We start from the raw sequence: 18,000 nt of genomic DNA on the forward strand, positions 1-18,000 counted from the left end.
ACACTCTCCAAAACCTGTCCAACTACTGATGTAAGACTAACTAGCCTATAATTGCCTGAACAATGTTTATCACCTCCTTTAAGCATTGGACTAACATTAGCCAATTTCCAATCTTCTAATACTCTTCAACTACTCAATGACTTGTAAAAAATATAAGCTAGTGGTTCACAAATAAAATCTAAGCTCCTTTAGAACTCTAGGATAAAAGTTGTCTGGTCCAAGGGATTTATCAATTTTTTAGGTTTCCCACTTTTCTCCCCCAACTTTTCTTTTACAATTTCAGAACTTAAAATGATATATTTTACATCAATATTTTCCCCATACACTAAGTGCTCTGGTTGAGGCAGGCATAATATTTGTATCTTCCTTTGTAAAAACTGATAAGAATATATTATAATTTTACCATCTCATAATCTTCTGAGATCAACTCCCCACTATCATTTTTAAGAAGCCCAATCCCCATCCTAACATTTTGCTTATCCATTATATACCTAAATAATTCCTTATTGTTTAACTCTCTCAGCCAACCCTCTTTCATATACAGTTTTTGCCCTTTTAACTTCCTTTTTAACCAGCTCTCTTGACTTCCTATAGTCCTCCAAGTCCTTATTATTCCCAGTAAGTTTAAATTTCTTGAATTTATTATGTTTATCCCTAATATGATTTCTTAAGCCTTTACTAAACCATACTGGCTTATTCCACTCCGTTGTTCTTTTATTTCTCTGTAAGGAATAAGTATGTTCTGTATGCTATTTTTCTCTAAATGCTTCCCACATCTGTTCCAATATCTCCTCCCAACTTTTTAGTCCAATCTACAGAAGCCAGATTATGTCTCATTCCATCAAAATTGACTTTCCTGAAATTGGGAATCAGGGTACTATTCTTCTTCAATTCTACATGAAATAAAATCCCAAACCTAATAGTACAATGGTCGCTTGTACTTAAATGTTCACCAACCACGACTCTGTCTATCATATTCACATCGGATGCTAATATTAAATCTAATACAGCTTCCTTTCTTAAGGTTCCATTACCAGTTGGTGTATAAAGGTATCCTGAACAATTTCCAAAAACATATCCCCCTCACTGTCAAGACTCAAAATTTTCCCAATAAATACCCCTGAAATTAAAATCTCCCATAATAACTATCTTTTTTAGTTACCATTCTGATCTCATTATACAGTTTCTCATTAACTTCCACATTCTGACCTGGTGGTCTATAACAAATCACAATTACAAGACTTTTCCCTTTATATCCACTAACACTAACCCAAACTGATTCAACCTCAGTGCTATTTTCTTAAATATGCTCTAACTCAACAGGATGCAATTCACTCCTCACATATAAAGCTACTCCCCCCCCCCCTCAATACTCTATTTCCGGTAAATAATATGTAGCCTGGTATTTCAAAAACCTTCTATCATTAAAATTGTTCAAATCCAACTGAGTCTCAGTGATACCCATAATATCAAAATCCCCAGTTTCCATAACTGCTTTGAACTCAATTTTATTTCTAATATTCCTTGTATACAATAGTAACAATTAATCATAGATTTTAAAATATGTTCATGTTTTGTGCCTGTTGTACATGTTTTCCTGTCAATTATATTTCCTATTTTACTAATATCATAGCCCCTCACCCCTGTCTACCCCTAGTTGAAATCTACCCCTACATCTGAAATGATAGCCCTCACTGACATCCTAGCCCCTGCCTTGTTTAAGTGTAAGCCATCCATTCCCAAAAGATTATCTTTCCCATTAAAGTTATCCCACAAATCCAACCAGCCTATCTACTCGTCCTTCCATATTGATCTAAGCCTGTCATTCAATCCTATTGACCTACTTAGTATCTCATCCCCACAATCTATTCTTGGCTACATCCCTGACAAAATCAAGCTATGACCCCTTTCCTTAAATGCCCTTATCAATGTTTTATACTTGTCAATAAGTTCCTCAGATCCATCTTTCCTTACATCATTAGCCTCAACATGTACCACAAAAACTACATTGCTACTAGCACCATTAACTATCTCTCTGGTTCTGTCAGTTATATCCTGTACCCGTTCTCCTGGATAACACAAGCATATTTTTTGCTCCTATTTACTCCATATACTACTCTATCTACATGCCTAACTAGAGAGTCACCTACAACTATAATTTCCTATCCTTTACACTATCATCCCTTGTAATCCCATCTGTTTCACTTACCTGTTCTCCCTCATCACTAACAAGTGCTTGGAACCAGTTGCTTAACCTAAACCCAAGCCCGTTCTTGCCCTTAAACACATTATTTTCCAAGTTTTTAGCCCTATTTCTTTTCTTAGCTCCTTTACTTTTGGCATGCAGCAGTTTAAGTTCTTCACTAAGCCCCGCCACCACTTTAAGCAATATATTTAAAAATAAAGGTAATCTCATTATAATAATTGTTTTTTTATATTATAAAAAGAAACATCCAAATCTTTTCCTTGCACATCAAGACAAGCCTATCCAAACAATTGATTCTGCAACCCTTGTTCATGCTGGCAGTCAGACTGAATCATGTCAGCTCTAGAATAGTTCAGTACAGACAGAAGAGCAGACAATAGCCTTTGGTAAAGCGACAGTGATTTTTTGATGGCTTGGAAATTGCATCATAGACCTAATTCATGTCTGGAATAAACTGTACCACCTACTTTCTAATAATCAGCAAATCTATCCAGGTGTTCCCAGACCCAAGAACAAAAAAGGAAAAAAAAATGGAAGGATTATTTAGCTTTTTTATTTTATGACGTGAAATCTGTAAAAGGAAATTTACAGTTACTACTCACACAATAAAACCTAGAAACTCAAAAGAGATTATTAAAACTGCAAGATGAGGTTTTTTTCAGCATTGGTTGTGGACACCCACAAATAGACTAGGCATTTTCTGTGATGAAAATTCTTATTTGAGCCAGAAAACATTTCTAAAGAATGAAACAAAAACAGGAGGTAGCTGGAGCCATACTCTATTAACAAATGCTTGCAGCAGGTAAAAAAAATAATTAGCAATAAGGAATAAATAATTTAACACTGATGGTACACCTTTCATTACAGTGATTGTTGATGGTGTGTGAAGCCTGAGAAGTTATGGACACCAATACAGTGCATAACCTAGTGTGGCTGTTATTGTTGAAAAAAAACGGACTAAATAATGCTTATTTATCAGCATTAGAAACAAATACTGCTGTATCTGTGCAGTTAATAATAAAAAGAATCACTTGTGCTATATAAAATTTGGATGAGTCATTAACAGCAATGGAAGCAGGTATAACAGTAGATGGATTGAGACAAAGTGAAGAAATGCATAGAGTTCAAATTCTGGAGATGATGATTCTAGTGTGCATAGAAGAATTATTAAAGGTCTCAGATATGGTCCTTATCAGGTACTTTGCTCACACAATAAGTGCAAAGACCAATACTGTAAGAAAGATAGCAGGTATTTGGACGTTATAATTTTCCTATACTGAAAATGTATTTCTGATAGGTACTTACCTCTTCGCACAGATATAGCTATTTTTATTCACAGTGCTGCTCTCTATACACAAACATTTGTTTACATACCACAAGCCTTGAGCTCCCATATACCCTATGATCAACTTGGTTCAACTGCATCTCACAGTAACTCATCATACAACACAACCTCCTGACGCATGTGACTCCCTCAATTTGATTCTACCAAACTATCACTTTGAGTTTTGGCAGAAAATGGAAGCACCGCTTTTCAGTGGAGAGGAAGAGTGGGAAGTATGAGAGGAGGTAATTATCTATCAGAAATATATTGTCAGTATAGAAAAATTATAACTTTCAATATGGTTACTTCGAAGAGCACCTGAAAAGTGGAGATCCTTGCAGTAGAGGATCCTACGTGGGAGACCACACCACATCTGTACCAGGTATACTCTATGCCCAGCATGGAAATAGGTGTTGCATGCATGGGCAGAAAAAAGAGAGGAGCAAATCCAAAAAGGAGAGAATAGTGTTTGGATAGAGATCTGAACCACATGATATCGGAATCTCAATCCCATGGGAGACAGTAATGTGGTTGAGAGTAAAAGAATGTGCCCCAAGGTGTAGAGTGGCTAGGGTGCGATGGACCATACACTGCAAGTCAACTGCATCCAAAACCCAGCCACCAGGAACTGACACCCCTATGGGGGTAGGATGAGGATTATACCATCAGCAAGTGAACTGCAATCCAAAACCCAGCCATCAGGTGGGGGTAGGAAAGACGATCATACCATCGTCACCAGTTCAGCAGACTGGAAAAGAGATATCATGACCAGTGATCTTGGAACAGGGCACATGTGAGCAAAGTGATAATAAATTACCGATCCAGGAGCCCAACATCCAGATGATACAAATAATTAAGATGTGCCCGTATTGTGCAACATCCAACTCAAAACCAATCAGAAAGGAACCATCCCAACACAGTGTTATCCTCAGTATATAGAAATCCTCGAGGAAGAACCACAGCAACCTGTATGTTCATCCATCATGACTCACAAGACCTTAGTAATGAACATAAGACAAATTGATTGAGGGAACAGAGACACCAGTAATACATGTGTGAGGACTTATGTTGACTGTCCCTGCTCTGGATCAAAAACCCAGCCACTGGGAACTGACATCAATGTGGGGTAGGATAAAGAATCCCAATCGAACGGGTGAATTGCAATTTTTATGGCTCACTCCAAAGCTACAACATCTTCTCAGTGATCAGGGAACAGATTGGATGACATCTCATCAACTACATCAGCACAACACCGCCACCCTACTCTCAACTGAATGGATTCAATATTTTTTGCATCATATATCACTATCATATTCAGGAAAATACCTCCATGGTCCACCACCCCAGCAGCTTTGAACTGGAAAGTGGTAAGAACTCCCGTACTCAACTAGAAGAAAAAGGGGGAGAAAATGTCTCTGGAGTCTGGAGGAATGTCAACACTGGAGACAGTGCAATGGTTGACCACAAAAACAATATTTTGAAAAGTAGACCACTCTTGATTTATTCAATCTAAGAAATGGTAGGGATGGGCAATTATCCCCTTCTGTTTTATCCATTTAAATCCAGGGGTCAGTACAGTCCGGAACTGGCATATTAATGAAGCAGATATATTGTGAGGAAAAACATACAAGTGATCTTGTAGAAAACCCCATCTCAACAATGTGCATTTAGTGGCCAGGGAAGTTATAATTGTAAATTCATCATGGCCTTACAGCACAGATTTAACTAGTTTAAGTATACCTGGACAAGCTCCACTTGCCCCAAAGCAGAATCCTTAAAAAAAAAGAAGCATTATATTCAAAAAGGTAACTTACCCAGTCACAGTCTCATCAAAGGGTCAAGGATGGCGACAGGTGGAAGACGGTATCCCAACAAGGAATAAACAGCTACATGAAGCAGATAATGGGAGATAATGAGGTGTAGTCCCAATGCTCAATGAAAGTAGTACCTCCAATGTACAATGGGGATGAAATGCAGGTAAAAGGTAAGGTGCCTGATCAGATGAAAACACCAGGAATTATGAGAAAAAGGAGACAAGGAAGAAAAAACAAATGAATCAAAAGCTGAATCCAACTGGTGAAGGATGAAGGAAAAAGTTATGAACAGAGGAGTGGTACCAGGGAATGAAACTGTGGGAAAAGGAACCAATAGAAAGAAGCTCTGAAGGCAAATAAGCAACCAAGAGCACGTACGGGACAAAGAAGGTCATTCGGATCCAACCAGGAATAAAGGTGGGAGATGGAAGGAAATGAAAACAATGAAAAGGAAGAACCTGCCACATGAGTCACCAAAGTGTAGGTAAGGAAAAATCAATTCAGAACAAAAAGAACATATCAAGCTTAAGCAGCTGAGAAAACAAGATCTGTGCTAGCCAGAAAGAAGCAATCAGAAAGACATGAAACAGAGTGGCATGGATGAACAAAATCACCCAGGGAAGATGACAGATGGGATGATAAAATAAACTGGTCCCAATCCTGTTTAATGCATAGAGAGTCAGGCCGAATGGCTGAGGAACAGGAGACAAAAAAGGAGGTAACCGAAGAACAAGGCAAACATATCCCATTGAGGAGTACCCCACTGGATTCAGACCCACCAGAAATTTTTGAGGATCGAGAGACCATTCTGTGGGATAAAATGTGTTGGTATTGAAAGGTGATCCACAATGAGGTTGAATACATCCATAACATGACAAGCGAGGAGACGTACATCAAGTGTGTGGGCCCAAAAAGAGAGAGATTCCAAGGTCGACCACAAAGGGAACTAAAACAGGTGCCCCCCTTGTGAGTGATTTAAGTCACCACCATGATTAGTCAAATCCTGACAAGAGGAAGAAAAAGAACCAAAGCATGTTGGACTGCTGGAAATTCCAGGGCATAAACATGGTAAGACCTTTTGGCCATATACCATTGTCCTGAAACCTCATGCTGATCGACCCATGTCCCCCAGCCTTGGAAGTAAGCATCAGGGAAGAGAAATAAATCTGGATGAGGGGGATGAAGTGGTCTTAACCATGTGGGGACTTTATTCAACCACCAACACATATTGTTGAAGAGGGAAGGAGGAAAGTTATTAGGAGAATCCAAAGGAATCTTATCAAGATTCCGTGAGTCATGCAGCATCCCCTGAAGACATCTCATATGTGCCAGACCCAAAGGGATAAGTGCTTCCACATAAATCACATCCCCCAACATGATAGAACCTTGCTAGCAGTAAGATAGTTAACAGTAATGGCGTGGATAACTGAAAGCTCAATCAAAAGCAATCGAAGAGGAGAAGTATGGGCCTGACAGAGTTGGGTGTTGAAAAAGAAACACCCAAAAGACAAGAATGTTAGTTAGATAATGGGAGACTTCTCCAATTGGAAAATCCAACCACCCAAGCTGAGTGGGTAAGAAGCAGATGAGTATCATGTGACAACTTCAGTATGGAATGAGTTAACAGAAGCCAAATGACCAAGATGTGGTTTAAGTACAATCCTCCATCATGCTGAAGTCAGGTAAAACTCACCATCCGACGTAAGACTGAAAAGTCTGAAACAAGATTGAATGATAAGGCATGAAACTAGTACTCAACCCTATGGTGAACAAACCTAAGATAGCATCACGAGGGATGAAAAATAGAAATGTGGGTATAAAAATATGAAACGTCTACCTTGACCATCCTCAGGCCTGGAGAAATGGTCCACCAGAGTGTGATAAACAACAACACAGAACTCCAATCAGCATTGAGAATACATGACTAATGGAAGAACCCTTAGAGGTAGGACAGGTAAATGACGGGAAAGTGTTTAGACATGGAACATAAACAAAGAATTCAATAGATCAGCATTACACAACAAGCAACTAAAAAAGGAAAATCTTATGGAGAATTACAGATACCCGATGTGATGCTAAAGTCACAGGAGTAACCCCCCAAGATGGAGTAATAAAGAAAAAGAGCCAGCCATAAGTTCCAAGTAGAAGTGGATAGTAAACAAACTTGATACAAGACAGTGTCCCATCCCAGAAGATTCCCAAAACAAACAAGCCACATATGTAGGGAAAGAGCTGAAAATGGCAATCAACCCAACATGGAGTTAAGGAAGGGGAAGGTAACCAACGAAAACAGTAAACAAAATAGTTTGGTGGATTTGATTAGTAGAAACTGCTAATCAATATTGAATTTGATTAGGAATTAGCAAATATTGCTTAGCATCTTTTTAACATTCATCATTGTAACACATTCTGGCAACTAAATCCAGCACTAAAGGTCTTAACTCTTTGTAAAGACATCCTCTAATGATTCAGCTTCAAACCCTAATATTTAATTGTACCATACATGGCATTTCATGAACAAAATAGTTTCTGGTATATAAAGTAAAACTTAAACTGCAAAAAATACCAAACAACTCGGCTGTCAGTAAATAATGCAACAATAGAGTTAACCAAAGAAAGAAGTGACTTGAAGATATTACAACTGAATAAGGTTGCCACAAGTCATTTTTCAAATTAATCTAGTTTATTTCGTATTATGCATTTTCAAAAGTTTTTATTTCTTTTTTATGTCTGAGAAACACTAAGCTATGTGTGGCAGTTTTATTGTATAGGGAAATGGGAATAATTGGTAGGTGGCCTTCATTTCAATCATATGTTGAAACTACTTACTTATAATATCGTACAAGGTGTCTACTAGATATGTTTGCACACATCTCATCAAAAAAAAAACATTTTACTTACTGTTCACATATACATAGTTATTTGTGTTGAAATTCCATAATTCATCTACATATCTAAGCATCATCATACCCATGGATTAGAATATAAAATTTAACAAGACTGACACATTTTGTAGTATAAATAATGTTCTATATCAGAAATCTGTGTGCTTGCACAAGATTTGACTGTTCTTTTGTTACTGTGCAGTTGAAATTCATGTTTACCATAGAATCGGTAGACTCTATATGTAAGAATGGCCAAGATACATAATAAGCACAAAATAAATATGCAAGTTAAAAACAAACAAACAATGACAGAGTTTTACTTTAAAAGATGATTGCCACTAATTTTTATTTGTTTCTCTACCCAAAAAGCCCAAAAACAAGGCAAGAAACTATAGCTAAGATACCAAACCAGACAGTGACCATCCCACCAAATTGTTCATCTTTGTTCTTCTTCTTTCAGTTTAGATAACTCTAAAACTATTTTATCACTAATGTCAGTTTAAACATAAATCCACTGTGTGTTTCTAGGTAGTGCAAGATGTCATCATTTAATCATAATAACTAGTAGTAACTAAAAAACAAATTCTAGTGTAAACAATGTTATTACCCCTTGAAGTTAGCAGGGGTTCAAGGGATTATGAGGGGGAAGGGTGCTTTGAAATCTTACAAGTGTAGTGAGTGTTGGTATAATAAGCCTAAAGTAAAGATGTAGTGTGGGACCACCTAGCCTAGAGCGAAATGCATAAAATATATCATAAAGTAAAAAATATCGATTCAATTTTAAACTTAATCATTTCTGAATTGAGTGATTTTCTGTTATATCACCAACGTTCTTAATAGAAAACAGAACCTCTTTAATCAACGGGGATTCTAAATTAATAAATCAACAAATATTTTACCAGTTTTGTTGTTTATACATTTCATTTTATACTTTCAGTATACTGAATAACAACAATATCAAGTTATACTTTTGTTGCTAAGCAACATGACATAAAAGTCATCCTTGGAACAAAGTGTTACCAAAACTCACTGGCTTTTCTATATATTAGAAGTTGTTAATCTAACTGATTTTTACCAGTAATTATTTTATGAATATGCCACAAATTCATTTCATGAATGATCTTAATTTTGATTGGCTCACAAAAGAACTTACCAATGTTTCACTGCCTCAACTGCACTTTTCTGCCTCTTTATTGGTTAAACTTGATTTTGCAAAATTTATTTATTTCACTTAGCTATGAAATGTGAGGTTAGGGTATACTATGGGGTGGAGTGGTAGTACTTGCCCCATCATTTTTGACAGGCTATATGCTAGTTACTTGTATAAATCATAAGACCAATACTAATTGTCTGTCACCAATGATAATTATCTAATAACCATCATGAAACCTTAAATATATACTGGAGTTTTATGTGGAGGTCCTATATATACAAAGTATTTTATTCTATGAAACAACTGAGAAAACTAAACACTTATAAATTAATTCACATAAATAACTGATGATAGCTTGCATTACAGAGACTTGGAGGGGGTAACAGCTAGTGTCTCAGCTAGTGTATATGTATTATTGAAGTTTTAGGAGTCACAGTGCAATGCAGATTGTCAAGGGACTATATTTTGTAAGCATACCACAACTGTGCTCTGCAGGTACTGCATACCCTAGGGTTATTTCACACTTTTGCAAGGTCAAGAAACAGTATGAATTATTCACCAGTCAGCATTGAACTCTGAGCCTGATTTTTGACAAACAAACAATATTTATCATACATATCATCATTTCAAACAATCTTATAAGATCAATAATTTCATTTTGCATTTACTTACTGATTGAATATTATTGTATTACAAGTTACAGCTTTCACAGTAAAGAAGATTTGTTTTTAGAACAGGTATAATATTTCGATCACTATTGTGATCAATCTCAAGTACACAAGTTTTAATGGTAAAGAAGGTTTTAGTATTTAAATCAACATTCAACAATCTAACAATGCATTTAAAATTGATAGTGGTTACTTATGCATGTGCAAATCAATCCATGTGAATTGAAAATTATTAATGGCTGAACAGGAAAAACAAACAAAAAGTAAATAAATATAAAAAATATGGAACATGTTATGTGAAATATTTGCATAAGATTAGGAATATTTGAGAAAATAACAATCAAAGACACATAAAGATGTACCTAGATATTTGTTAACTGTGGGATTGTTTGATTTTTATTAAAAAAGCTTCTCTGATTTTTTTTTCTGTTAATGTCAGATTCATGTTCTAGTGCTGTGACATTCTGTTCAAAAAAACTGTGTTCATAATGCTCATGGGAAGGGTTTTTTTGATGTTCTTTTAACCTGATTTTCAACTTACATCCTGTTTCACCTACATAAAAGGCTGGGCAATTGTTAATCATTTTATTTTGTAAATGCTTCCTGCCGGGGTGGGTACATTATATAATTTTCTTAACATGTTTTAAATTTTCATACCAGATGTGAAAATCCCAATTTACCAATTGGATGGTGAAAGTGTCTGATAACAGTTATGTTTCTGATTGAAAACTAACTCAAACCCTGTTATTATCCACAACATTAAGAAAATTGAAGTCTTATAAAGTATATGATAATTATTAGTAAAATCATGAAAAATAATTTTGGCAGAAGATGCAAAAAATTATGGGTTTAAATAGTTAAGGTTATATTTATGTTCTAGTACTTTCAAACTTTCTGTATTTGTGGGATAGTGCAATTAATTAGGTTTCCTTTGTTTTGTAAAGTGTTTTTGTGTTTGTTAAATGTCTCTTGTCTGTTTTTTAAATTTGTTAATAGTTTCTGTAACTACTTTAGTAGGAAAATGGTTTACGTTAGTAAAGTAATGAGTTAAGTTTGCAACTTCTTCATTGATGTTTTCTGTAGTACATATAGTGTATGCTAAATTTAGATGGGGGTTCCATGATTAAAAAACCAGTTTATGTAATCATGTAATATTGGCAATATGTTTCTTCTATGAATTTTAGAGTTGAAGCTTTAGGGGGTTCAGGTGATGTTTTCTTTTTCCACTGTAAATTGTATGTGTTTATGTAAGTGGTTTATGTGTTAAAGAAATTTTGTTTGTTTACCTTTAAAAGTAAAGTCACAAAACACATCATCTACATATCTAAGCCAAAATGCAGGCTTAAATATCAAAGTAACTATGGCATGTTGTTCTATGTGATGTAAGAAAACAAGTCATTAAATATAAGCCATATCAGCACTAGATACTTATTGTATATGGCATGTAATTTGCACAGAAGTTTAATAATGCAGTAAACAAAAAAATTATAAAATATAAAGTATAATCAAATGAGGAAAGGTCTGGATGAACAAGACTTGTGTTATTCATAACAATGACAAATCGATGAAGTAAACAAGAAATAAAAATTATAAGATATTAAAAGATGATATGTAGCTGACACTTTTAAAATTCTCCTAACTTTGACAGCATATTGTATGCTGTGAAATTGTGCACATTGCCCTGAGTAAGTTTCCTGGTGGAACTAAAAAGAATTGCTTTGTAAATGTTTTAGTCAAAACAATAAAATGCTTTCATTATTATGAAACTGTAAATATTTAAAAAGACAAACTCCATTACATGTGTCAGAAATATGATAATTTTGTTGAAAAAAGATATGTAAGATTTTTACAGTTATATTATTAATTGAAAATTACTGGCAGATCATTGGCAATATGTCTTATAAGTAGTTACTACAATTATAACTAACCAAATGACACAGAAATGTAAGACTTAATTATAACTATGATTGTTTCTCAATTAGAAGATTTTCCTTATACAAAACAGAAGTCCTCTCGTGTTTATTTTATACAAACACACACATATAGGCTTCGATGTTCACCAGTTTCTCTCATTACAAACTATAAACTTATTTTAGTGAAATTATTGTGGGATATGTAATACATGCTTCTTTTCAGTGGATGTAACAGTCACCATCTGTCCAAGTATTCGGAATCTTAACCATTTAAGCAATCCCAAACACATCAGCCTTAAACTAGATCTGTACATATTAACCTTAAATTTACTGTTTCCACAACATTTGAAAAGATCTGATTCCAAAAGCCAACTACCCTTTTAGAAAAAAAAAACTTTTAACTGAACACGACTCCAACCTGCCAAAATTTATACTTCTGTCCCCTAGTCTTACTATTCTCACCATTAAATATGAAAAAAGATGATGCATCAACACTATCAATTCCTTTTACAATATTAAACATCTCAATCAGATCCCCTACAACTTTTCCTTTTCAAGAGAAAATTTCAATAATTTTATCCTGTCCTAGTATTATAAAATTTTCATCCTAGTTGCTTTCCACATGAATATCACCTTGCATTCCAACATGTCAGAGTCTGAGTCAGACTGATATTGTCAATTCACAGGCATATCTTGAATACAAATACTTTTGTAACACATCTGTTGCTTTGTGTGACACTTTTACATTGAATGTAAATACACACAATAAGTTTAGCATTATGGTCAATATTCTTTTTCCAATACGGAGACTATCCAAGAAGTCGGGCAAAGACCCTGACCACCCGACAGAATATATAGGGTGCATAAACCAGATAAAACATAAGAGTACAGAATTCAGAAACTCGACCTTTGTAGACATAATGAAGGTAACATCTGTATGATGGGGAAAAAAAAAAAGAGATCAGAAGGTAAGAATCCGAGACATCTTTCTTTGTCATCCAAAGACCTAGGTTAAATGCCCACCAAAAAGTGAGGAAGGACTCCATGGGGAAATGAGGAAGGTTGATGAAATGGTTGACACTGGAAAAATCTATGACTGAGCATCAGTCCCGGTCTTCTTAGGAACTAAGAACAATCGAGAATAGAACCCTGGAGAAGGAAAATCCTCCAGATAACATTTAAAGCACCCAATGATCCAAAGTGAAATTGCTTATTAGGTGCACGAACATGCTCCGACTATGCCAGAATATTCTGTATAGTCACTGGCAGCAGGAGACCCAGAGCCAAGTAATTTCATGGCTAGCCAGTGAGACCAGGGAAAGGGAAACAGGCAAAACAGCAGAAGGAGGAGGTTGGGATACAGGAATAGGAAAATGGAAGTTTGCAAAGGATGAGAAACCAATGATGAAAAAGGAGGAATGTTGAGGAACAGCTTCCATCCTGGACTCCAATGAGTCAAGAAAATCTCCAAAGGCTGACAAGCATGAAAATAATGGAGCCATACAAAGGCCCTGCAAATACGACATGGGTAGGTGCACATGAGCTAAATGTGTGTGTCCCTACCCAGGAGATCAAAATAACATAGGAGTCAAGTTTGTAAGGCAATAGTCAAGAAAGACAAGTGCACCATTGTGGAATATATGAAGGAGCAAGTATCCTCCAATAAAAACCCTCAGGAAAGTGGTGGTGGAGGAGAAGTAATTTGGGAGGGTTGTGAGGATTCAATTGAGATGGGAAAATCTAACAGTGGTATCAACGACAGATCCCCACACCTGAATCAAATACCTTAAGTTCTGCAAGTCCAGAAAAGGAAAGTCCAATGATGAAATGCTAATGCATAGGAATCCGAGGTACAGTGGGGGGAAGCATGCCAACCCCAGAACTTAACTGTGCTGTAAACTGATCAGCATGTACCATGATGTCTGGAGAGGTTGAGAAAACTAAATAAATGAAGGAAGGGGTGGAATTAAGGAGGAAAGAAGAGGAATATTAACATACAGAGGATATAGACATAAGGTCACATACCTGTGACACTATATCCAGGAAATGTAGTCAGTCTGGGAGTGTCCACAGGTGGAATTTGGAAAGGTAGAGCAGAGGAAGGGGTGAAGAACAGGCTATCCAAGTCCTGTCATTCTGCTCGTGTTCACAAGGAAAAGGAATATCTAGTTTGGTATAATGATATACAGCAGGCTGCATAATTGACTCAAACCTGTGGCGTACAAAACTGATACCTCCTTAAAAGAAAATGTGGAGCCCAATTTGAGTAATGTGCATGCCTCAACTCAACTGAACAGCCATGAACTGCTAGAGGAGGGCACAATCTTGTGGTGTGCTCACCTCCACTTAACTGAATAGTTGCCAGTCACAGGAGGAGGGCAAAGGCCCCAAAACATTATAGGTTGAGGTGAAGTAACAGGAGTAACAACAGTAGTTGTTACAAATTAAAATTCAGAAATCAATCTATAGTATTTAGCAGTGCTCCAGATAATTTTTTTCTGTAAGGAGTAATCACTCTCAAAATTCTGTCAGCAGGAGTAATTAAATTTTTTGCAATGTGCAGCAGTAACATTTTGTGATAAAAGTCATTTAACTAATTATGAATTATTTTATTATCAAAGATGAATTTTGGCACATTTAGCAAATTAAATCACCAGATGTAGTCATAATAAACAAATAATATTACAATTTTTATTTTTATTTTTTTAACACAGAGTTTGATCATTAGCTAGTGCACCAGCAGAAATTTCCAGCAGTTAGAATGGGCTTATTTTTGCAGCTCTACTGCGTGAACTGTTCAGATCTTGTGCAGAACTGCAGAAAACTACAAGAATGCACCAATTAATTACTGTACTACCATTAAAGCAGCAGGAGCCATATATCTTTTTCCACAGCAGTAAAACAACTTCTCAATATATTTTTAAGGCCATAAGTGGTCGATTTAAGTTTGGGAATTACACTGGTATGCCCATTATCTGGAGAACTGGCATTTATTTTCACTTTAAACAAAAAACTAATAAAACTATAAACAATAAAGCTAGTTTAACAAATTGTGAAAAAAAATCAAAACAAACAAGACTAAAAATTAGATATGTCTGTACTCTTCTATGTTGGGTTCTCAGTATAGAGGGAGCCAGCTGTACCAGTAGGGTGTGTTGCATTATTATTTGTGAAGGATTTTCGCATGTTTATTTGCATGTTACAGTTCAGCTGTAAACATAAGGGTAGTGGGAGTATCAAGACAAGTGACGAGCAAAACTGCACATATAGAGGGCAGCACTGAAAGAGAGAAGCTATTATGTGAGATGAGGTAAGGTATCACATCAGAAAATTATTTATAGATGTAGGGGATAAGTTCTACCAAAAAAAGTGGCTGGATGAATGAAAACAGATGGTTGATATAAATGAAGTTCAGTCAAATTTCATTTCTTGTCACAATTCAGGTACCTCAGGGCTCAGTGTTAAGACTTTTGCTCTTTATAATTCACACCCATGACACAGATAAAGGAATGGTTAATCAATTGCTTATATTTGCTGATGATATTAAGATCTTGGATGTTACTGCTTGTGGGAAGGATACTGCTGCTTTATATATGGATTTAGATGATTTGGCAAGTTAAGGAAATAAATGACATAATATAATATATAACTATAATAAATACAAGGTAATGTATGCGAGTTACTATAATTCAAGTCATAAATGTAATTCTGATGGGAATAGCCTTAACAAAGTTATGGAAGCACAGGATCTTAATTTTCTGGTTTGTCAGTCCTTTTAAACCATCTTGGCAACATGCTGTTGCCAGTAATTGGACAAATAAGATTTTAGGTTTTATTTAAAGAAATACTAAATCAAAGTCTAAATATGATATAATTTCATTTTATAGATCATAAGATAGGCCTCATTTGGAGTAATGTGTTCAGGTACTGGGCTCCTTACCTTAAGAAGAGCATTGAATTGTTAAGAAAGGGTTAAAAGAGGATACTAAGAGTAAATAGTATGTGGGTTGGACTATAGATCCATTAAAAATGACATCCTTGTCTATTAAATATAAAAATTAATCAATATAATTAAAATGATCTGTTTATATTAAAGTTAAAATGGCGAGGATAATTGTAAAAATGTGTATTCTTTAACTTTCAGTTGTAACTTGTATTTAAAAAAGTAGATAATGAATACAAAGTGCAGTCATGTGCACCCCCTTTGAGTTTGACTAAAAAAAATAGACTAATTCATTATACTATGTACCAATACTACATATAACGAGATATGCACTAAATAAATCTACTGTTAGTATTAATCCCTAATAGTTCATAATTTATCTGTTCGCACAGTAAACATATTGTACTCTGTAATAAATATTTCACAGTAATCATTCTGAAAGTTAAAATTAATCTGCCCACACAGTGATCATGTCAATAATTAAAATTTTAAACAGTGCATATAGCAACCATTATGATACTTGATAGACTATCAATCTCTCGTGGATTAGTAATTCACTCTTATTGTGTAATGTTATGCTAGACTTAATCATGTACTGTGTACTGGGCAATGCAGTTTAGATTTATTCATTTAACATTATATCTTATTTCTTTTTTTAACCATTATTCAGTTATTCACATACCTGCTTCATGCCGCACCATTGGTTCTTGACTTTTGTCTTTCAACACTTCAGTCAAAACTGGAATAGATATCGGATCTTGCATCTGACCTAAACAGTATGCACACTCGTGCTTAAGCAGTGCCGATGGATCACTGAAGCAATTTGCAATACATTCAATGGCAATCTTCCCTCCAAGATTTCTTAAAGTAAACAGAGCACGAAAGCGTTCTTTTAATGGTCTTTCGTGGTTATTCAGTACATTACCAATAGCCTGGATAGCTCTTTCATCCACGTGAAGATTCATAATTAGTCTATCTGTTTTAACTTTATTATGTATATAAATTTGATTGTATTATTCAAACTTTCCACAAAAACTACGCAAAGACAACAGAACAAAACATATGCTTAATCATACAGCGCACTGCTAACTTAACATGGTTATTCACAACCTTTTACCCAAACTGCCACATACGCCTTCTACAGCACTTGTAATAAAACTTACAGTACTTTAGAACTATTCTTACCGTGTCAATTATAGATTGCAAGAAAAATAAGATAACTAAATTTGTCTTTAAAGAAATAATTCGAAAACATAGAAAAAAAAAAATCTTGAAAATATTCACCTGTCTTACACAAAAACAAATAATTTACAAAAAATATAAGAATTGGTGCACGCACGTAATTATGCTTATATGGTTACAGCGCGGCTGTTTATGGTATTTAAAGTTTTCTGTATAGTTTACATTCTTCTAATGAAGCATTAGCATTTTTGGGGTTTTAAACAATTGTATGCAATGGTTTCTGTTGACACTTTCTACTTGGAAGTCCAAAGCCGTATTGCGACTGTCAGGTTTTGTAGGCCGGATTTTTTACAATAGGTGTCTATGACTTGCTGGTGATAAATTTCAACAATAAACAAACAGCAACACAATTCACTTATTTTAAAATAACATATTCAAACAAGTCAAACGTATATACAAATGTTCGTTGCACTGTTGCTTATCATGGTTGTATCCAGAACTTTAGATAATTGTATCTTTTGCGTCAGTCCACTCAGGCTGATCCAATTACTTTGGAGCAAAACTGAAAAGACGAATTATTCTTCGATGCTCTGTTATAGCAATAGAGTCAGTGATAATTTCACTTTAAGAATCGCCAGTGTACGCTCTTTATCACTAAGCTCACACTTATGCAATCTGGATCTAAATAATAATCTTTCGATGCATATTTATATCTCAATAGAAGTTTAGAACATTACACGCATACTAGATATTCTGATGCAACATAACTCAATTAAAACAACGAGAAATATTCAGAAAGTTCTACTAGCATGACACAGCAATATAAAATCGCTAACTCGTACCAATTGCATGTACACGTTACACAATGCATGATTTGGAAACAATTACATAAACAAACTTGCCATAAACTCT

The 18,000-nt window shown here is 35.2% G+C and overlaps 1 protein-coding gene across 1 annotated transcript; it reads right to left on the bottom strand.

Annotated features, from left to right (window-relative positions):
- Positions 1-2,209: 2,209 nt before the first annotated feature.
- Positions 2,210-16,871, bottom strand: LOC106477626 (deoxyhypusine hydroxylase-like; the record flags this gene model as incomplete). Its single annotated transcript, XM_013938171.1, has 2 exons — positions 16,589-16,871; positions 2,210-2,379 (listed from the first exon to the last, which is right to left on the bottom strand). Coding segments are annotated over exons 1-2 (453 nt in total), but the record flags the coding sequence as incomplete, so codon positions are not given.
- Between the last annotated feature and the right edge of the window lie 1,129 nt (positions 16,872-18,000).

Source organism: Limulus polyphemus, unplaced genomic scaffold, assembly GCF_000517525.1.
Source record: "Limulus polyphemus unplaced genomic scaffold, Limulus_polyphemus-2.1.2 Scaffold76748, whole genome shotgun sequence".
Taxonomy (NCBI): Eukaryota; Metazoa; Arthropoda; class Merostomata; order Xiphosura; family Limulidae; genus Limulus; species Limulus polyphemus.